Source organism: Centropristis striata, chromosome 17 (genome assembly GCF_030273125.1).
Source record: "Centropristis striata isolate RG_2023a ecotype Rhode Island chromosome 17, C.striata_1.0, whole genome shotgun sequence".
In the NCBI taxonomy this organism is placed as follows: Eukaryota; Metazoa; Chordata; class Actinopteri; order Perciformes; family Serranidae; genus Centropristis; species Centropristis striata.
In genome coordinates, this window is record NC_081533.1 from 13358971 (window position 1) to 13382851 (window position 23881).

A 23881-nucleotide genomic window follows, 5' to 3' on the forward strand; every position below is an offset into this window, starting at 1 on the left:
AGACACAAAATGAACAAAAGACACAAAATGACCAAAAAAAGACACAACAAAATACACAAAATGACCAAAATTGTTACGCTAAACACACGAGACACAAATAAAATAGAGTCCCACTAGAATAAAAACCAGAGTTGGATGACAGGATCACACACAATCACAAGATCACATTTATGTTGGCTTTTCTTTGTTTCCTTTTGGTTCAAAATTTGATCCAGTAAGTCAGAATGAAAAAATCAATTATTATTAGGTCATATAGGTATGGTTGTGCTAAAAAAATACCAACATGGCATTCATTTTTTAAGTGGTGTATACAGGCAGGATGAAAAGGGTTCAAAATAGCCCCAGAGTCCATAGAGCTAATAATTTAGTTTCCAAGCATAACAGGCGAAGCACCAATATGATATTGTATGATATTATTCTAGTACTTGAAATCTGTCAAAGTCTGCTAGATTGTGAATTTCCCTCAATAAAGTCTCATATTACATTAAGTCAACCAATACAACAATACGTCATAATTTATATTGTTTGTGACATTTTGTGTTAATATTTTGAACCTGCACAGAAAGAAGAAAGTTAAGTAAAGTTTCTTTCAAACATTGCTAAAACCGCCTCTTTTTTATTTTATTTTTTTTAGCTACAACCAACGATTCTTTTATTTGTTTTTAAATCTTTAAATGGTCTCGCCCCACTGTACCTCTCTGAGCTCCTCCACCCCTACTCTCCTGCTCGGTGCCTCAGGTCAGCTGATCTGCTGCTCCTGGAGGTACCGAGGTCTAAACGGAAGCTCAGAGGGGACAGAGCTTTTTCTGTTGCAGCCCCCAAACTATGGAATGAGCTGCCTTTACACATCAGACAAGCCTCCTCACTGTCCATTTTTAAAAGTCATCTTAAAACCTATTTTTATTCCTTGGCTTTTAACCACGCATGAGACTCTGCTCTTGTTTTTAGTGTTTTATGGTTTGCTTTTATTTATTGTTTTTTAAATTGTCTTTTAAAAAGCAATAAATCTATTTATTTTAGTGTTTATTTCCTGTTTTATTTATTTTATTGTCTCTTGTTCTGTTTGTTTATGTACAGCACTTTGTTGCGGCTGTTGTTGTTTTAAAGTGCTTTACAAATAAAGTTGAGTTGAGTTGAGTTGAGAACGACGACGGAAGTAGCAGGAGGTGTATGCTCTCGCTCCCCCGCCTGTGTACTGCTCTTTGTCTATGGGGAGTACCGCTTTAAGATAAGGGCGTATCCACTCTTTGGGAATCAGGAAACACGTTACTGTTTGTGAGAAGTCCCTCCTTTACTTTAGTTTGACCGCGGTTGGTGGTGACCAAACCGTCAACGGCCGCCCGTTCCAAACATCATCACCAGCTCCGGTCCATCAATGGCCGATTCAACTGCGGCCGTCGATACCCGTAAGTTTCTCCGCTTTCCCCCTTCGTTGTAGAAACTAAAAAGGTGTAGTAGTGCTGCACAGTCAGTCGATAAAATCCAACATATTCTCTCGTCGGAAAAGTTTGCTCTTAATTTAAAAATAGCTTGTGTTTATTAAGTTATAGCGGCGCCAGGATGTCGTTGCAAAGCGTTGACATTATTTACTAATGTTCGTTACGTTACTAAGGTTACCAAAGCCAGCACTCAAAACTAAAGTTTTGAATTTTTTTCTGAAAACAAAACAAAACAAACAAACACACACATCGGGCTTTTAGCCTATAATAGGACACCATATTAATATGCTGCCGTAAAATGTCACTGTAAACTCAATATTGAACATCTAATTCAGTTGTCTCTTCAGTTTTTTTTGTATTTCTGTTATTGTTCTATAAACTTTAAGGCTACATCAAGTATTGTCGAGGTTATACTACAAACTAATATGACCTAAAGTTCCTCTCAAACCAAATTAACTTGGTGCTACTTGCAGTATCTGTCAGTGAAGTGTTGTGATTTTCAGTGCAGCAGCCAAAACTACAGACTATGACCCTCTAAAGTGTGTAGCTGTCATATTTCAGTATGTATTTAACGACTGACATATGCTATCTGCTTGTAAACTCAATATTGAACATTAATTCAGTTGTATTTTTTGTTTTGTATTTCTGTTTATTGTCCTATAAACATTAAGGCTACATCAAGTATTGTCGAGGTTATACTACATTTGTGGCTTTACTATGTACTTTTCCTGCCTAAAAGCTGTTATTTCTCAGTATTAAACGTGTCAAATCTAATTCTAAACCCTCATGACATCTTTTAGAGGGCAAACTTAAACTAATATGAACTGAAGTTCCTCTCAAACCAAATTAACTTGGTGCTACTTGCAGTATCTGTCAGTGAAGTGCTGTGATTTTCAGTGCAGCAGCCAAAACTACAGACTATGACCCTCTAAAGTGTGTAACTGTCATATTTCAGTATGTATTTAACGACTGAAATATGCTATCTGCTTGTAAACTCAATATTGAACATTAACTCAGTTGTATTTTCTTTTTCTTTTTTTGTATTTTTGTTATTGTCCTATAGACGTTAAGGCTACATCAAGTATTGTTGAGGTTATACTACATTTGTGCCTTTACTATGTACTGTGTACTGTACTATGTATGTGCTGTGATTTTCAGTGCAGCAGCCAAAACTACAGAATGCAGTATGACACTTTAAAGTGTGTAGCTGTCATATTTCAGTGTGTATTTAACAACTGAAATATGCTATCTGCTTGAAAAAACATCTTAATCTTAAGTACATAATTGACAGGAACTAACTGTTGAGGTGTAATCATAATGTAGGAGCACAAAAATGTTATCTTTGTCAATTCAGAATAAATATACTGTGTAAATGACCAGGGTACCGGGCTTTTTTACTATTCAGTCTTTTTTTTTTTATCGTGCACAGCCTCCTGAAGACCTTTTAGTAAGAGATCTTTTGAAGTACTTCTGGGGCAATTTATGTCTCAGAGAGGAGCACTGTATGTGTCTTTGTATACTCTTTTAGTTCCATGTTATGCTTTGGCTTTCTTCATAACCTTTAAAATTCTGGGCCTGTTTCCCTTTTTCCATGGAGAGTTTGCGGGAGTCTGTGGCTTGCAAAAGGCCAAGGCTAAACCCTCACGCTCATTTAATTAGACCTAGTCATCCAGTACGTTGGTTTGGTATTAATAATACACTCTTATAGTGTGTGTGTGTGTGTGTGTACAGTGCAAGCATACGTGTTGTCTTGGAACAGCTGTCTTCACTGCTTCATGTCACGGCTGCAACATGCATATCCTGGCCTGAACTCACTTTGAGTTGACACTCATTTGCAAGCTGTGGAAATTATTGTGGTCTTGGTCAGTGGTTGCCAACCTGGGAGTGGGGACCCCCCAAGAGGTCCCGAGCTAAATGTGAGGGGTCACAAGATGATCAAATGAGCAAATAAAAAACAGCTTGCAAAAAACTGTTAATTTTTTATTCTTTTTATTTATAGAAGTCCTGATACTTTCACCTTTCCAGTAGGGGTGCACCGATTGCAATTTTCTGGCCGATCACCGATTTTTAAAAAGCCTGACCTGCCGATTCCGAATTTGGCCGATACCGATTTTTTTATAACTCACAGCATACACCTTCAATGTTTGAATCTTATTTTATTGAAAAACAATAACACAGCAGTATTTTTCTTTAACAAATAAAGGAAATCACAATGTCTGAGGTAGTTAATAAAATATTGAACTTAAAATAAAAAAATAAATAGCAATAATTTACAGGACAAACTAACAATGAACTGCAACCATAAATAAAGTGTCCTGAGTTTTTGGTCTCGTTATAGTACAACATACATACAACACAGTCATGCAGAAGTACACGTACTTGCAGACGCACTTTCAGACCTTTGTGGAGGTAGATAAGATCGCTAGATGAGATCGGTTTGACGTAAAAGAATCGGCCGATCGCCAATCCCGCAAAATTAAGCAAATCGTAAGATGAACCCCTACATAAAACTATGTTTATTATTTTTTTATATTTATAGAAGTCTTGATACTTTGACCTTCCCAGGCCTGTGTACTGTATTTTTACTCATAGGCAGGTATCACCGTATCACACTCACTGTAAGATGAATGCAAAGCATTATTTTATCTCCAAAACCCACTGGTAGCATTGTGTTTGATATTGCATTTGTAATTTAGTACGCTTATAAATGAAGTTGTAAAGTTTAATGCCAGCTGGGTGAGTGGGAGTTAGGGGAAGCTCTGTACAGATCCTTGTCTTTTTATCGCAGACATAGTCAATTGAGTTTAAACAGATGCTGCTCCAAATAACACAGGTACTGATCAGGTTACATCACAGAGCTGCTAAATTTTCCAATTTGCTGTGATAATAAGATCATCTGCTGCTGTTTCTTCTTGGTAAATAAGGTGATATTCTTGTCTATCATGTGAAGAGGGCTGAAGCAGGAACATGATTTTTAAAATTGTTGTTTGACAAAAAAATAAATAGGCATGCTTGTAATTGATCATTTCACAAGCAAAAATGCCAAACATCACCTAATTCCACCTTCTCAATTGTGATGATATGACCTTGGGCTTTTGGACATAGTCTTTCACTATTTTCTGACTTTTTATAGACCAAATGCCCACACCCTCCGTTGAGAAAAGAATCGTCACATTAATCAGTTGTAAAGGAAAAATACTTGCAGGCTTCATGCAGTTTTTTCCCAAGGTTTACGGTGGTTTAGGTTTGAGGTGAACATATGAACAGCAGTCTCTCCCAGCTGCAGAGCCAGAGGAGATGTTAACCCCTTAGCGTCCAGTCTGCACATTGCTAACAGGCTAACAGTTAGCTCTGTAGCAGTAGAGTGTGTATGTGCTGCTGCTGCTGCAGGAGGTGTTCACTTAGTGATCTCTGTTTGTTTACAACAAGCACCGGACACTAAAAACTGTTCCTATTGTTTGTTTAAAAGTAGTGCAATAAAAACAACTATAATAACACAATGAATAATCGTGATTAATTATCGTGATTACAATATTGATCAAAATAATCGTGATTATCATTTTGGCCATAATCGTGCAGCCCTACCCTCCACATTGATTTTACATGCAATTGGTTTAGATGAAGCCCAAAATGGATGGCACCTAAGCCTAATAATAGTCCTGAAAACCCTGTACATGTGACAGTATTGTAATTTAGATACCACAGCCCTATTTATGGATCACTTGTCAGATTACCTGCATGAAGCTGAATCTCTGCTTCCGGAGAGGATGCAGTAATTTCCTCATTCCTCAAGCAAAATTGGAATTTTCTGCTTACTGATCAGTCTGCACCATGAAAATGCAGTTTAGCAAGTTTTTGCACAACAAGTTCACGCTTGCTCTTATGCTAGGCTGTATATACTTAGCTACTTTAGCTATGCCATTACCAGCAAACACAAGAGGAACATTTGGCATGCAGTGCTGTCTGATATCTCACAGTGTCAGAGCTTCTGTATGTCTGCAAGTGAAACAGGGATTGCGAGAGGTTTCATCTCCCCACTTGAAGACGATGTCAGACTAAGTGGATATAGATTTGGAATGCCAGGGCTCTCTCATGCAATCTAAAATGAGATGTGGTTAGTTAAAGTCAGAGGGTCTTGGATTTGCTTTCTTAGCTGCACATAATTTCCTGAATATGAGGAAGTGGGCGAGCCACAGATAAGCTGAGCCTTTTAACCTACTTATATTCAGTGCAGAGCTGAAGGCTGTAAACTCTTATCCTAATGTGTGGTTGTGATGCAAAAAACCCAACCTTTTACTGTTTTCACTTTCTCAACAAGTAAGAAACATTCTTGGTCAACAGCTATTAAGTATATTTTATAGCTATTCAGTAACTTTCATTTGACTAATACTCTACTTCTATCCAGATGTATCACAAACCAAATTTCTACAAAACCGGCAAAAAGAAAATGCAAATGAATGCTTGTTTCCATCCACAACTGTTAAGTGACTGTTCATCAAGATGGGCAGTAGCTTGAGCCAATTCTCTAGTTGGAAAACCATTATAACATTGCAGAAGAAGCTGCAACAAGATGAGGTCATTAAGAGTGCCGGTTGAACTTGAAACCTTGAAAAACAATGTAGAAAACTCAATTGAAACATTTTTGTTTAGTGTGTTAATGCTAGAAAGGTTACATCAGATCTGTGTGGAGCGATGAGGAGACTGTTTTTATCATGCTACATTATGTCTACTTAGGGGAGCTGAAGCGTAACTGGACTTTAAAGTCACATGCTTCATGTTAGGGCTGGGCAATATGGCAAAAATGTATTGTCCAACAATTTAAAAGAGACTTGTCTACCCTCAAAAACAACCCCATAAGTCATTTGTGCAGGCAGCAAAATATGACCCATATTTACGTCCTAGACTGTCCTCAACCTCCCTCTACTGTTGTGAATATCAGTGATGTGCAGTATAAGTGATGTAAGTCACACTCTGGGTGGTTGGGTTGAATAGAAGTCAGACTTTCACCCAGGAGAACAGGGTTTGTGTGACTGAACTTTCGTGCATCGCATTTTTATGTAACTATGTCACTTCTGGTAGTCACATACATTTATTTACTTAATTTAAAAAAAAAAAAAAATTATCATGGCTTACCAGGAAGTTTTTTGGTCTTAAGCCAGGAACACACTGGCCCGACTGTCGGGCGTCAGGGACAGTCTGGGACAGTCGGACGACGTCGGGTACGCGTCTGTTTGGTATGTTCATCTGTGTCGGGGAAGCGCGGAAGCTGTCGGGCCTCGTTGGACTCGTCAGGTCCTCTGATTGGCTGTTTGCTAGCTATGGGCGGATCTGATTGGCGGTGCTCTAGTGAATCAGCACGGTGTGTGGGAGGGGCTGAAGTGACAAGAGTAAACAAAAACACATGGCACGGGAGAGACATTTTTTTTTGCTTCGTTTTTTGCATTGTTTTTAAAAATACACTGGAAGCCATGGCGACGTGGACTCAAGCACTGGAGGAGCAGCTGGTGGCACTGGTGGAAGAGAGACCAACGTTATATGACATAACGCTACAGTGTTATTCCAACCGGAGTATTCATGTTTTGGATTACAGTCATGAGACTAGCGCCACCCGTTGTTAGGGAGACTTATTGCATCTTGCGCAAGCGCAGAACGTACAGGCTGCTTTGTAGTCGGCAGTCGTCGTGGCGATGTGTTTCACTGCTTTTTTTCACCCGACTGTGTCCGACGAGAGGCGACAGAATCGTCGGACAAGAGCTCGTCGGCGTCGGGTCCCGTCGGGTCCCGTTGGGTCCAGTTGGGTCCCGTCGGGGCGGTGTTTTGGGGCCTTTAAACCTAGATCAGTGGTTTAGTGCTCTGCTGTGTACTGCGAAAAGCTCATATGGGTCGTTGGGTGGTATTGACAAACAACCTATTCTGTTGTTTAGGTTGGAGATCTTGTTGATTTAAAAGTGTCTGTCATATATCATTTTCTTTATCATTTTTATTGCAATGTCGAAAAACAGCAGTTAGACTGCATTTCGGAAATATGTCATGTCGTTTGGATTAATCTTTAGGTTCGGATGCTGAGTGAAGCTGGAGAGAGTTACTAAAAAAAATGTGCTATATTGTGATATATATCGTTATCAAGATATAAAATGACTTGTATAGGGATGAAAGATTTTTTCCGTATTGTCCAGCCCTACTTCATGTGTGTGATACCTTATTTACTGAATCTGTTCCCCATATACTTAGTTGCACTCTGCTTTTATCGATACACCAACTGTTCTACCTGAGACAAGCTTAAAAACCTTTCCGCCATATCTTCAACACCAAATGTTTTGATCAGATTTGTTTATGCGTACTCTGTGCCTTTGGGGAACCATGACAAGAAAATAAAAATGTACCTCCTGAGGTCAATGGACAATGGAGTCTCTCTCTAGAGTAGGTTAACCATTTAGATGTTGAATGTAGATACAGACATTGTAAAATGGGAAGGAGAGGTTATTAACCAGCCAAACAGTGGTCAATAAGCAGACGTCAAACAGTTTCCATTTCCGCTCTCTCTCCTTCCCAAGATGAGTAAATGGAAGCGAGTAATGCAGTTACATTTAGTTTGGGGTCAGGTTACTGACTGGATGTAGCTCAGAGGTCCGTTACTGGAGGGTAAATGGATTTCCTGAATTTGCCCAGACTTTTATTCAATGCAACATTTGCCAAAATGTGACTAAGGAAGTTGGAAAAATCTAAAAATGTTTAGGTCTGGAAACACGCAATGTGCTAGTTGTTGTCATGAAGTCTTCTGCTGATCTCAGCAGTAATGAATGTGGACATCCTCTTTTCTGAGATGCCTGTTGGCGTTGTGGTGTGGACATCAGCAGTATCCACTGACACTCTGGGTAATGACTGATCCATGGACAAATCTGGGTGCTAACAAGAGCAGGAATTTCAGATCCAAATACTCCAGCACACACAGGCAGTGTGACAAATTGACGTTATTAATAGCTAAAAGTTCACAATAAGTTAATCTGATGTTCAAGAAAGAAGAGAAGAGGCACAGAAAGGAAAAGAAAAGAAGATCGAGGCAAAGAATTCAATCTCCAATCACTCTCCTTTTGTGTGTTTTTGCAGCGATTGATTTTACATCATTGTGTGAAAGAAGCTGTTACAGCAGAGACGTCGATAACCTTTAGAAAGATAGAACTTCTCCCGGAGTAAATCCTCACAAAACTGCAGGAAATTAAACTCGCAGAACAGTAATGCTGACCTATTCAGCTTTCAGAGGATGCTTCACTTCAAGGATTTGACTCTGTAGACAGAAAAACAGAAAAGGGAATACCTTTAATACCTCATATCTCAAGATCCAGACAATCCCACTATGTTACTCAGACATTGTGCTGTTGTAGAATACTTTCTTACGCTCAGAATCACCTCCCATTATTCTCATCCCAAGGTCAAAATAAACACAGCTGCTTTTCATCTCCAGTTTATTTTTAGTGTGTCTTTTGAAATCTTTGAAACTGGTGTTAATGTTATTGATGATGAACCTAAGTAGTTTGTTTCTACATTTAATACAACAACCAAACTTATAAAAGACAGCACAGCCAGACAGAAAGTTATAGCTTAAATCAGGGAATCAAAGATTAAAACAATATGTGTCCAAGATACGGCTGGGCGATATTGACCAAAAGTCATATTCCGATATATTTAGGCTGAACATCGATATACGATATATATCCCAATATTTATATCGTAAAGTGACAACAAATGTTCAGTCAAAGCCAAATATGACATGTCACAAGTAGTTTTATTGAAACCGTTTATTAAAGTGAACATAAATACTGTATAATAACAGGAGTACCTTGTTTTAAAAAAAAAAAAAAAAAAAATCAAAGCTCCATAAAGTTCATTTAAAAAAAAAACATCTGAAATAAAAATAGCCTATGAAATAAAATAGGCCAATCTTTTTCTGAAATGAATATATTTAAGTGAGAAAAGAATAACGAACATTACAAAATCACTAAATATGACAAACCCTAGTAAGGGCAGCATTTATATATAAAGAAAAAAATGTTGAACTATCGATATGCCATATGTTCTAATTCCATATCACATTAAAAAATATATCTATATACTTTTTTATATCAATATATTGCCCAGCCCTAGTCCAAGATCTGACAAATGTTTGATTCACGCTGAATCTATTCGTCCATTAATATTAAGGATGTCACAGTTTCAATTTGGAATAAAATATGATTGAAATGAGTTTTCAATTCCAGAGATTGAAATCAAAAGCAGGAACAAAGGTTCCTGAAAAAGCGATTGAATTGTGAGCAAAACCTTAAATGACAACCCTATTGATTGACACAAATGTAATTATGAACAATTTTGATATTTAGTGTATCATTTAAGCACATTATTGGCTTTAATGACCAACATTCTTGGTTCCTGCTTCTTACGCATAAAGATTTGCTGCTTATCTTTGGTTTTGCATCATTATATTTAGAATATTTGAGGTTTTTGGGCTGCTGGTTGGATTAAAGAAAAGTGTAGATGTCCCTTTGGGAGATGGGAAATTTTTTCATTATTTTCTAAAATGTTATCGTCTTTAAGATTAATTGAAATAAATGAATCAATAAGAAAATGATACATAGTTGCCACCTGAGATTTGCATTTCCCTTTCAGCTCTCGTTTCGTTTTTTTGCCCAAAGCATTTAGGTTGTTTTGTACCCAGACCTATTTATATCCTTTCAAAACGGTGGCACAAAGTATCTAATCAGAGCTTAACAACCCTGTTTGTTGCTTATAAATATCAGAAATGACAGCATGAACCCACACCTGTGACGTGTGTGTGTCTCAGACATCCTTTGGCTTGTCCCTCTGAGGACTTTCATTATCACCCCAGCTGTGGTTGCTAAGAGATTTTTATGAATCAAGTCTAAATCCTCCTTTATGACTCCATTCAACCCATTTAGCAGACTGCAGCCTTTTTAATACGATCCTCTAATTGGCCCATGATGATTTGTGAGTTATTTGGAGAGTGCTTATACAGCCTCGCAGTGTATAAGCACATGGACACACAACAGTCGGTCACAGGATGGCCAGCTAGCAGACAATAGTCTTTATCAGTGTGTTCAGTTTGATGCATCAGGGAACAGGCACAATGGGATTGCACAAATGCCTGTATGCATCAGGAGGCACATGGTTAGGTATGTAGACAGGCACAGTGCTGTAGTACATGTCAAAACGGCATGAACATGTTGATGCTGATATTATTTGAGATTCTGTTCAAAATGTGATCCACCACTTCAGTGTCTCTCTCTCTCTCTCTCTCTCTCGCTCTGTGTGTGTGTGTTCTTGTACTTCCTACATAGTGAGGACCGGAACACGTTTTTAACTAACAGAGTGAGGACATTTTGGCCGGTCCTCACTTCTTTAAAGGCTTTTTTTGGATTTAAGACTTTGTTTTAGGGTTAAGGTTACAAAAAAATGATAATTAACTGAAACTGTATTGTGTGGTTACAAAACTAACTAAAATTATACTGAAAATGTCTTTCGTTTTCGTCTTCGTCAACTTTTTTCATACATAATGAAGATGGATAAGGCAAAGGAAATAAAGGCAGAATTTACTGTGACCTCTTTTAATCTCCTACCTAAGAAATACCCCAATACAAAAAACTAAAACTAACACTAAAACTAATAAAAGCTAAACTAAAACTAAAGCATTTCAAAAAATAAATACTAAACTAAAACTAGCAAACTCACTCTAAAAACAAACTAAAACTAACTGAATTTGAAAACAAAATTTCACAACGAAATTAAAACTAAAACTAATGAAAAATCCAAAACTATTATAACCTTGGCAGGGAATTCACTATTCCAATGAGGGCCCTCACAAGGATAGTACAAGTACAAGTGTGTGTGTGTGTGTGTGTGTGTGTGTGTCTCTATCTCGCACACAAACGCACACTGATGCAAACAGCAAGACAGACAAAAGCCCTCTTGTGCGTTTTGCTGGAATGCATCACGTGGTTCGCCAACAGCAGGAGCCAGGGGAGCTTTCCCCCTGTAGCTGACCACAGGTCGCTGTCTACCCGTTGACCTTTGACCTGCCCATTTTCAAGACGTTAGGTTCATGATAGATATGGAATTTATTTGCACAGATTTGACGGAAAGGTACTCAGAAGTCTGCTAATAGAGAATATTTAACATTATTATGCATTATATATACAATGTAGTACATTGTCAAGCTAGGGCTGGGTGATGTATCGATATATATATAAAAAAAAAATATATATATATATATATATATATTAATTTTTTTTATGTGATATGGAATTCAACCATATTGCATAGATCGATATTGTTCAATTTTTTTCTTTTTTTTATATATAAATGCTGCCCTGACTAGGGTTTGTCATATTTAGTTAGGTTGAAATGTTAGTTATTCTTTTCTCACATAAATATATTTATCCCAGAAAAAGATTGGCCTATTTTATTTCATAGACTATTTTTAGTTAAGATATTTTTTTATTTAAATGTGCACTTTATGTCGCTTTAATTTTAAAAAGATGGTACTCCTGTTGTTATACAGTATTTATGTTCACTTAAATAAATGGTTTCAATAAAACTACTTGTGACTTTTGGTCCATATCGCCCAGCCCTATGCTAACCAAATATATATATATATATATCATCAGTAATGCATGTTCAGTATCAGCCAGTTATTGATTTTTTTTTTTTAAAAAGAAAAATTATAAATGTCAAACACCATTTCTAAATCAACCCAAGCACAATTTTCTGCATTACATGTTTTAAAAAAAAAAGTTTTCATATACGATGATACTAATATAGTTATTAGTTTCAGCCCTAGAGCTTTGTTTTAAGTTGAATTGAAAGTGGAGTATGTTGAGCTCAGCACCCTTCCCAGTCTTGTGGCACCCTGATGGGTCTAAAGTCCGGTGGGCAGATGGGAGTGGGAGAGGGAAGCTTGAACAGTAGTGATAAACTTTATGGTTTTTGTCATGTTTTTTGCTGCAATCATTGACTAAAAAACACTGACATATGACCAGCCCTGCTACATGTAGACTGAGTGTTTATAGTTTGTGGTTTTGCCTTTTTTTTTCACCCTCCTGCTTCTGCCTCTAACTCCAAATGAGTCCCCAAAGCTGTGAAAGGAGGGCCAGCTTGCACCAGATCAAGCAGTTAGAGGACAGAGATGGCAGCAGCCTCCATTGATCCAGGAAGGGAACATGAAATCTCTGTCATGTTGCAGCTGATAGCATTTAAATCCCCTCAGCTGCTCAGGCCCAAATGACTCACTGTGGATATCAGGTTGCCACCAAGGGCATTGTAATGAGAATCCGTGGTTTTGTTCTTCTGTATGTCCTGTCACAACAATATGTGGAATAATTTCATTCCTGCATCTCCCCTCCCTCCCTCTTCCTCCTCCAGCGGGTCAGCCTACAGTTAACGGAAAAGGTGACGGTGGAGCGGGGACAACCAACCCAGACTACATTGCTTTCGTCCTGGTTCCGGTTTTCTTCCTTCTGGGCCTGTTGGGGGTGGTGATCTGCCACGTGTTGAAGAGTAAGGGCTATCGGTGCACCACTGAGGCCCACGATGGGGAGGAGGAGTGTGAGGAGGAAGAGAAGGATCCTGAGCTGGGCGGAGGTAAAGAAGTCTGAATGAAAGAGGGAGGGAGCTGAGACAAAAAAAGTCTGAGGTGCTGAAATAACGTGACACCATTATGATGAGCTTGATGTTTTTATTGCATTCATGTGCTCATTGTTTGAAGACGTTCATCATCCATATGCCGAACACACCCAGGGTTATTGCTCAACCCGGCTCAAATTAATCTACGTAGATGAGGAAGAGATTACAGAGGCATTAAGGGAGAAGAGCATTTTTTATGACAGAAAATTAGATATAAATTGGAAGTAGGCAGATTTTCCAAGTCACAGTATCAGGTTAGGGCTGGGCGATATGGACCAAAAGTCATATCCCAATATATTTAGGCTGAATATTGATATACAATATATACCTCTATAATTTTATAGCAAAGTGAGAGCAAAAGTTCAGTCAAAGTCAAAGCCAAATATGACATGTCACAAGTAGTTTTATTGAAACCATTTATTTCAGTGAAAATAACCTTTTTTTTTTTTTTTTTAATTAAATCAAAGCTCCATAAAGTGCATATTCAAATAAAAAAAATCTTAAATAAAAAAAACCTATGAAGTAAAATAAGCCAATCTTTTTCTGAAATAAATATTTTCATATGAGAAAAGAATAACAAACATTACAAAAGAACTAAATATGACCCTAGTAAGGGTAGCATTTATATACAAAAGAAAAACTATTTGAAATATATATATATATATCGATATATGTGATATGGTCTCAATCCATATCTCATTTAAAAATATATCTATATATTTTTTATATCGATATATCGCCCAGCCCTATATCAGGTCAGATCATCATATTTATGTAGGGCCACTGTCTCATTAAAGCATTTTATGTTATCATGCCTAACTGATCACAAAACCATACTTTAAGAACACTTTGTCAAGAAACTTCAAAGATTTCAGTCATTGTTGACCACTGGTTACGGTACTACAGCCCCCAGAAGTCTCGTGCAGCGAATACTCCATTTGTCAGAAATGCACAAGAAGAACAATTGATGTTTGTGTTTACAGTGCAGCAAAAGCTCCACACAGCTGCAATGTGATTCCAGGCTGTGCACTCATATGTAGTCAATTAGAGTTGGATGGGTGCCACTCACTGTGGCTGCTATGACTTTTTTTCATAAAATTGATCTGCTGTCACAAAAAGCAAAAAACAGACCTTTTTATTTTCTACTGAAATGCTGCAAATTACTCTTAATAATTGCCATGAATATGTACATGCGTTTCTTGTGGCTTCTTCACAATAAAGGCCACCTGTTAAGTTCAGTCCCTGACTTGGACAAAAAAGGTCCTTAATTAAGCAGTTGCATGACATATATACTTGCATAAATTTGTATTAATATATAACGATTCAGTGATCAACGATGCAAAGTAAAAATATCAATGCATATCATCATCTTTAAGAGATGCTTTTATTGTGAAATTCCCACTATATTCCATTTCTATTAAGAGGAATTCATCCAAATGCATGGGAGAGCCCAGTAATAACATTGTGAAAATATATTTTAGTTTCTTTTTTGTGATGAACTTGTAATTTTCACCCCTGATATCTTGTAGGGGAGGCCTCAAATAATCTACTATCTGGCGATTTTATTTAATGAGCCTGATTCAACTACAAATCTCACTGGAAAATGTGCCTATATAACAAAGGATCTTTCCATTTTCATTCAATATTTATAGAATAACTTGCTTATCCCAATAAATCACATTATATAGCCTATTTTGGTATAAATATCAGCAGATTAATACTAGAAACAACTACTGATGAGAACTGACCCATGCCTGAAATTATTATTATTAGGATGTTCTTAAGGATTATAACATCAGCAGCAGCACATGAACTGAAAAATTCCAATCAAGTTAAAAATTAACTGATACTCGATTTCTAACTGTAGTCAGCCACACTGGGATGATGTCATGTTTCAGTAAATGGAAAACCCATTACAGAATAAACACTTTTTTTCCCCAAATGAGTCATTATGAGGCCAGTATGAGGTTTTGCATTTCTCTGCCATGTGATGGTGAAATTCAAGGTCAGTGATCATGCAGTAAAATCACTAGAAACTCCCACCTGACTTTGAATACTGACAGGCTTGTACCACATTCCTAGATCTAATGAGTTTGCTGTGTGCCAGGTACTGAAGGTGCAGACTGATGTTGATTAGAGTGAACTTGTCTGATGCGAATGGCTGCTTTCCTAGGAAATGTGATAAAAAATGTGTCATAAAACGTACCAAAAACCTTTGTATGTCAGAGCTTATTTAAGGAATAGTGACTGGTTTTATTCACCGTCTTTTTAAAAGGTGATTATCAATGTTCAATCTTCATAAAACCCCTTTTAAAATCACCAACATAAGCCCAGAAATCCTGTTAACAGCATATTTATATTTTTCACCATGTGATGATAACATCTCTTTCACCATTTTCATCTATTGCGCCTGATCTTTTTTAAGGAGTGGAGGCCGATAGAAACCAGGAACTGATTGGCATTGACATCACTCATGTTCTGACTCAACTAGGGGTGTGTTAAGCAAGGTGAGACAAAGAAATTCTCAGCAAAGGGACAGTTTTTAATTCCCATCAGCTTGTAATGATAAATACAGATGATGCCTCATTATTATGAGCATTGTGTACGTGATTATGAGCTTTCAGGCCTCTCTGAGAGCATAGAAGACTGTCTGAAATTTGTCATGCTGAAACAAAAGTTTACTCTCTTTGTTTGCACGTCACTCTTTGTTTGTACAGTACGTTACATAACCACACAAAGACAGTAAAGTGGGGATGTTAGTGCTTTGCCTGTCTGGTAACTGTCGTGTGCAGACTTGAAACCTCACTGGGTTGCCCTGGGGTTTATCGCAGGCATGAGAAATGTTATGGAAAGAATGAACTATTTACACTATGCTGCCAACATCGCCAAGAGTCTGTGCAGACTTTATGTTTCACTGTTCTGTTATCATACAGCATCTGCACAGTTTCCCATTGAATTATTACCTGGTGAAAAAGCCAAGTCTATAATATTTGATACACAAGTTTTTGAGACCTCTACATCATCAGTGTGATATTTTTTTCCTGAAAAACCTGATGTATAAAATCAGATGCATGCAGTTCCTGGATATTCCACTAGGGATTAGTAATTAGGCGTGTTTTGACTGAGGCTTTTTGGAAAGCAGCTGAGTGTTTTGGCTCCGCCCACAAGTTAGTTCCCCTCGGCCTCTGTTCCCATACTTACGTACTTTTGTAGCGGCTAACCAACGGAGTTTGAATGTGACAACAGACCAACGCGGCAACTTAAGCAGCGTTGCCAATTTAGCGACTTGTTGCTATATTTAATGACTATTCAGACCCCTCCAGCGACTCTTTAAAAAAAAAAAAAAAAGCGACAAGCGACAAATCTAGCAACTCTTTCTGGTGTTATTGGAGACTTTTGGAGACTCGTTCCTACTCTTTTTAACGAGTAGCAGGCGCTGTCCCAAAGCACTCACAAACGGCCCAGTCCTCCTGCAACAGTCTTTCCCAGCTGCAGTCAGTAGAGCCGGAGCTTTTAGCCCCTCAGCGTCCAGTTTGCACCAGTCTGCAAATTAATCACGGTAAAATTGTCGCTCAGGTAGCGGCTCAGAAAGTACCTACCTGAGGCAGGTACTTTCTGAGCCGCTCACTAGGGGGAAAAGTACCTAATGGAAACACGGCTATTTATGCACCAGGGGGCCTTCACTTGAGACATCCAATATGGCTGCCCTCAATCAGTGACCCATATGTAATTTCAAGAATATTTTTTGTCAATTTTGAAAAAGTTCAGATAAGAAAAACTTTCAAATTGTTACTGATGCTTCAATAGGAATATTTAATGGCGTGATGACTTATTTGAAAATGTGTCAATTGTCTTTTTATTGCTTTTCATACATTATCCATTAAATAGAGCAACAAACAGCTTTTTTCTCATATAGGTAAACTAAGTAAAGGTTTAACTGACGTAATTAGGTATATTTAGAGTAAAATTGAGATATCTCATAACTTTTTTTTTTTGGTGTGCATTTTTAGGTGGCAAAAAATTGAGCATTGCAGATGTATTGAAGATAAACAAACTGAGCAACAAATTACACAAAAATACCAGATGTATCAAAAATAATTGGCTGGTTCCACTGGTGGATCTGTCATTGCTGACATCAAAACTTCATATCAGCAGATGTATGTGTTGTGTTGTGTTGCTTGAAAAAAAAAAGTGTATGTTTGAGGAAAATGTTAGAAGGAAAGTCAAAGTTTTAACAGGTTATATATTTTAGGTTTCATATGTTTTTGTTAGTTCAAGAAAAACAAACTGTGAGCAACAAATTGCACAAGAAGACCTGATGTATCAAATATGATGCAAATCAGAATTAATATACAAATTGATATTTAAATTTGTTTTTAAAAATTTGTCGGCAGGTTCAATAAACACTCCGGTTTAAAAAAAAAAGAAGGATTTTCTGGCAATTGTTTCATGGTTCAGGCTCTATAGGGTTAAGTAGAGAAGGTATTGAAACAGGACGGACGTAAATCTGGTTTCTCTTGTGCAGTCAATGTGAGCTCCTTGCCAGCAACACAATAGTCACAAGTGCATCGGGGTTTTACCCTGCTGTCTCTGTGTGTCTTTCTACAACGCGCCCAACCCTTTCTCTCTTTCTCTCTCTCTCTCTCGCTCTCTCTTTCTCTCTCACTCTCTCTCTCATACGGCGAAACAAAAGAGCAGAACATTGCTTGTTTGTTCTCTCACTCATTCACTTGATCCAGTCTTCTCTTGTTGCACAGAGATCAGGTTTCCTCTTGACCATTTTTTTTCTCTCTGCTTTTGTATCTTCCACTGACTTTTATACGCAGCTTCCTTTTTTGTATAATGTGCAGGTTGGTTAATCCAGCCATGAGACGCCTCTCATAAATTTCTGGAGGAGTATTATGTTTATCAGAAATGAGAAAAGGAAGGATGCAGTCAGCAGGAAGCTGTAGGAAGTGCCTCACAGGGGTGTGTGCAGAGTGGAGGGGCTCACACAGGTTTCAGTTTCTATGCAGACAGTCAGAAGACAGTTTATGATTTCACATTCATAGGGAGATGTGTACATGCTGAGAGCCTTGGAGCAGAGCTGAGCAATGGTAACAACATAAAATATCACAATATTTGACCACAAACATAAAGTTATTTCACAAGTTTCAATGTGGATATTGTTGTGTTGTGTTTATAGCTTCTTGCACTGCCCCCTAGTGGCCATAAACTTTATTAATAAAAGTTTAAGACTAACAAAACACAAATGAACAAGACAGCCAACTTCCCATACTACAGTCAAGGAAAAAAATATTAGACCACCCTTGTTTTCTTCAATGTCTTGTTCATTTTAATGATTTTAGTTTATTATCAGGAAAACCAAGGAAAATGTCTAGATATCAGCTCTTAAATTAAACTCTTATGAGCTATTTTTGTTGTTATCACTTAATTTGTCCAAACAAATGTACCTTTAGTTGTACCAGGCATACAAATGAACAAGCAATTGAAGGAAAAGGGTGGTCTAATAATTGTTTCCATGACTGTATATCTGCTCTTTTGTCACCATTTAACTCTTTGAACCCCTCAACCCATCAGCAAGTTTGAAAGGCGCATTGTCTTTTAATAAATCTGCAAAATGTCACAATTTATCACAGCCAGAAACTGTAAAGACAGAAATTATTGCCATATTTTCTGATTTCCCATGGTCTGCAAACTTATCATGTGTGATGAAGGCTTCTGTCAAGAAAAGTAACCAAATCAAAGCTTAAAATAAGTGACACTTGATTAAAAAAAACAACTTTATTCTAACTTTTCCCATTTTGAATTGGGGCTCAGCTGAGACAAAACAGGCCACAATAGGTGAAATGTGATGGGACTGAAAAAATGCCCTGAAACTTCATGGGGCTAAGAGGGTTAATATTATATTAATATATTGCCAAGCTTGTATCTCGGGTAAAACAAGCAAAACAAAAGGATCAATGAGTCTCTGTGAGCTCTTCCATTCTGAATAATAAACTGGACCAAGAAGGGTTAAACAGTAAAAGCTATGGGAGTATTCTCAAGTTGAACTATGATTTATGGGTGTCGTGTTTTACATTAACAATGTAAAAAGGGGCCCTTGGGCCACGCCTGAAGAGTACTTGCCTGTCAAAACACATTTACACACAAGCTTTCAGGCTTTGTAGTTTGTTTTGCTGTACTGCACTCCAGCCTGAAAATATTTGCTTGAGGATACTTTAATTTTGAATACTTACTTACGCTAGGGCTGGGCGATATGGACCAAAAGTCATATCCAAATATATTTAGGCTGAATATCGATATACGATATATATCCCGATATTTTTATTTAGAGCAAATGTTCAGTCAACGTCAAAGCCAAATATGACATGTCACAAGTAGTTTTATTGAAACCGTTTATTTAAGTGAACATAAACACTGTATAACAACAGGAGTACCTTTAAAAAACTTTTTTTTTAAAAATCAAAGCTCCATAAAGTGCACATTTAAATAAAAAAAATATCTTAAATAAAAATAGCCTATGAAATAAAATAGGCCAATCTTTTTTCTGAAATAGATATATTTATATGAGAAATGAATAACAAACATTACAAAAGAACTAAACATGACAAACCCTAGTAAGGGCAGCATTTATATATAAAGAAAGAAAAAAAATTGAAGTATATCGATCTATGCGACACGGTCTAATTCCATATCACATTAAAAAATATATCTATATATTTTTTATATATGTATATCACCCAGCCCTAACTTACACCCTTTATAATTCAAGTCTGTCTAATTGTGTGTGTATTTTTCTTTCCTATCTTTCAGACATGAATGACACCATGAGTGACAACAATGACACAGTCGGACAGATCGTCCGCTACATCATGAAAAATGAAGGTATGTGTCCATCAAACTAGAGGACAAACTGTTTCTTTGGACACATTTATAAACTTATAACTGTTGATCACACGTCGTACTTGAAGTTTCCTTTTTGTTTCGAGTGTTTTCTGGCTTCATGAAGTCATTACAGCTGCACTGCGTTAATGTTTTGGCAAGAACATTGTCACATTATTCAGGAAGGACGTGTGTGTGTGTGTGTGTGTGTGTGTCCGTTTGTGTGCAGTGGCGGTAGTGTGTATGTAGGACTCTAGTTTGGCTCAGGAATGAGGATGTTCTTGGAAGTTAAACATCAGGTCAGTCAGCTACTACTCAGGAATTTCAAGTGTATTTATAATGACACAATACGGTTAGTGTTGTTGATACTGTTTCCCATCGAAGTCCCACTGAGACTCTTCCCTGTTATTGGATTTCCTTATTTCTGTGAATTGAAATAATTTCCCCCAGTGAAACTAAATCACAGCGCTCTCCTGTACCAAGTAATTGCGGTTCTTTTGTTCAGCTGAGTTTATACTGTAAGTGGCAACACAGGAGAGATAAGGATCAATGCAGCTATTGTGTCAGGTTGATTTGTATGAACCCATTTGCCTTTCCTGATGTAGTAGATTACACTTTTCCCTCAGTGCTAATAAAACACCAACAGCAGTGGAGTTCTATTGAAATCAGATTAACAGATGTTAATACTTTTTGTTTGCACGCAACTTTGTTTTGAAGATCATAGAAAGTTTTCATATTCTAGTGAAGTAGAGCAGTGGTTCCCAAGTTTCGAGTTTCCAATATTTCGAAACAGTAAAACTGTCAAATTACATCAGAAATAGGGCCTAAAATTAAAAATTGTATGTCACCGTATTAGACATTTTTAATTACCATAAATCAAAGAATAGCACAAAACTTTTACTTTTTTCCGTCATAAACTGGAAGAAACACACAGTTTTCCTGTAGAAATATAAAAAACTTATGGAGAAATATATGTGTGAATGAATGACACAATTACCCTTAAAATAACAGGACTATTCAGTCTAATTTACAGTTTTTGCTGATATTTACATTTAAATTTAGAATAGAAAATTCACTCACTGTAATTTTTACGGTGAAGTTCTGGCAACCACAGCTGCCGGTATTTTTCCGGAAATTAAACAGATTATTTTTTACAGTGCAGCATTGGAGAACAATTAAATTATTTCAATTTAGCCTTGCCACGCCCCCCTTTTGTAACCCTGGGCCCCCCCTACGGGTCACGCCCCCCAGTTTGGGAACCACTGAAGTAGAGGAGCTGTTGTTTCACTTGAATATTGTATTTGTTGGAAGAGTTTTCTGAAATTTTTTTCATGCAGGATCAGCATTGACTCCTATTTAAGTTTATTTCATTTGTTTTGAATCATTAGGGCAAGCATTCCTTTATAAGCTTTCAGCATATTTAAACTAAAAAAACTTGACCTCTGCACCTCCTCTTGGCTCAGTTTTCAGGCTTTAGAAAATCTAGCCTGTGATGCAGGCGGCAACCTCCCAGTCTGACCAGTGAAGCAAACCTGGAAGTGCCTTAAGCCTTCATTCTTAAAAAAAATTCCAACAGGGGTCGCCAATGGTGGTTGCAAAAGAACTCCGGTCCTATCTATCATAATACAAAATGAGACGACTTCTCACTTGAATTATTACCTCAGAAAAAAATATTGTGGCAACATTATGGTCTCAATCGTTAGTGTCAAATCTTCTTCAAGACAATATGATGTAAATGTGTAAATAATGGTCCCATTTAGAAGCTTATGATTTGCTGCGTGGCTACCTTTGATTGACAGGTCGCTAATGGTGAGCTGTTAATCAAGATAGAAGCAAAGCGAAACAATGCTTTTCCATGGCACTTTGTACGTCTAAATAGCTGTGAACCTGTTTGTCGTGTTTTCGTCTCAGAACTTTGACCCTTTCACTGTGTGATTTCAGTTCATGAATGTTTATTTAAACATTTTGGTCATTTAGAATGTCGTGTTCAGAATTTATTTTTAAATAAAGAACACTCCAAGGAGTTGTTTAAGCATTGAAAATGTATTTTTAGATACACCTGTCCTCGCTCCTCCCCGGTCCAAGTCTCCATGTAACGGCAGGAGAGCTTGGACTGACCGTTGGTTTTTATGGCTGTGCAAATAAAAAACTTTTCAACAACTTGCATTTCTATAAACGGCACAGAGATCATGACAAGGCAGGGAGAGAGGCAGACGTGTAAGGGGAGGAAAAGAAGCACTAGACGGAGACAATAACACTGTAGAAGACTGTCACACTGTCATTTTATTGTATGCCACCACAACTGTTTAGGATATGTGGCGTAGTGCAACGCCCTATTTCCATCCACCGTCAACACTCCCTACATTGTATGTTCTATCTTTGCAGTAACACTTTTACTGCTACACTCAAGCTAGGATTCATGCACTGTATATTAATGCTGCAACTAATAATTACTTTCATTCTCAATTTAATCTGCTGATTCTTTTCTTGAATAATTGTTTGGTTTATAAAAAAGTCCAAGTTGATAACTTTTAAATGGTTTTTTTTCAGTACAAAGCCCAAAGATATTCAATTTATTTATGATCTAAAACAGAAAAGGCAGAAATCTTCATATTTTCTTAAATAAAAATAATAAAAAAATAATTTTGACACTTAATCATTAAGCTGTTTACAGCTCTGCAGTATGTGTTTTATAAACCTTTTTTTTAAAATAACGCACTATCATTGATATCGTTAGCTCCTGATGGTATATAAACAGATAATGTATGACAATATAATAAAATACAGCTGTAATAATATAAAATGTCTTTGTAGTAGAGGTGGGGGATATATATATATATATATATATATATATATATATCGTCTACGATCATATTCATAATGCTGTTTTGACGATATGCAATTTTACATTATCGAGTATTTATAATATCTTAAAAAGAAAAAACAAACTGATGTTTACCCATTTAATGTCTCGACATTAAAGTTTAACTGGGAGTTTCGTGAATGCTTAAGTTTAACGAACATAAACAAGAGCTGTTGTTCTGAAACATTATGTCCATCCATATATGGTCTGGTAAGCAAGAAGAAGAGCTTTTTTGTTGTTGTTGTTGTCATCAGATTATTGTTGTCGGAAAATTACAAAAAGTAATCGAGACATTTTTTTTGTCCATATGGCCCACCCCTACTTGTAGGAGATATTATAGCTGTAACATTAGTAAACACTGTGCATACAACTACAATGTATATGATACAATTTATAATTATAATATTAATTAGATGTTTAGTTTATACACTGCTATTAGATCGTGGATAAAAGGGGTCAAAGTTAAGTGTTGCCACTATTAACATATTCATTTAGATCAAATCCCTTTCAAAAACACAAAACAATCAAGTTCCGTACTATTTTGTCTTCTTACTTCATCTTTAATATCGGTTTACTTTAAATCTTACACATGTAAAAGTGCAGTGTTTGGCTGGAAAATGTTTTTAAATACAGGAGATACAGAGATGCATCTTATTTGTGAGTATTTATCCCCTAAAGATGAATTCAACAACAAAGCAGTCAAAACCTCATCCAGATGACTAACTTGCTTTGTGACACACGAAGGCAGCATTGTCCTGTGTTGATTTTTCTGTCCACCCTCACGAGGCGAGCTTTGAGCTGACTCATCACTGCCTTCGTCGTGTCGGAGTCCGTTAACTGTGACTCATCCTCACAATGTCACTCTGGAGACGCGGCGTGGCTCAGGATCCCTACGACCAAAATAGTCTATAGAAAGAGACAGTAAATGTCTGTTTAACCTACAAAATGAACGGAAACTTCATTATAGAACCTGCAAATCTATCAAACATACTTTGGGTATTTT

The 23881-nt window shown here is 37.1% G+C and overlaps 1 protein-coding gene across 1 annotated transcript in view; it reads left to right on the forward strand.

Moving 5' to 3' along the window:
- Window positions 1–1230: 1230 nt before the first annotated feature.
- rell1 (RELT like 1) overlaps window positions 1231–23881 on the forward strand; it is a 42706-nt gene continuing 20055 nt past the window's right edge. The window contains exons 1-3 of the mRNA XM_059355613.1: window positions 1231–1406; window positions 12870–13088; window positions 19947–20018. Coding sequence (XP_059211596.1) covers window positions 1376–1406; window positions 12870–13088; window positions 19947–20018 — 322 coding nt within the window. The 5' untranslated portion in view covers window positions 1231–1375. The remainder of the gene's footprint in view (window positions 1407–12869; window positions 13089–19946; window positions 20019–23881) is intronic.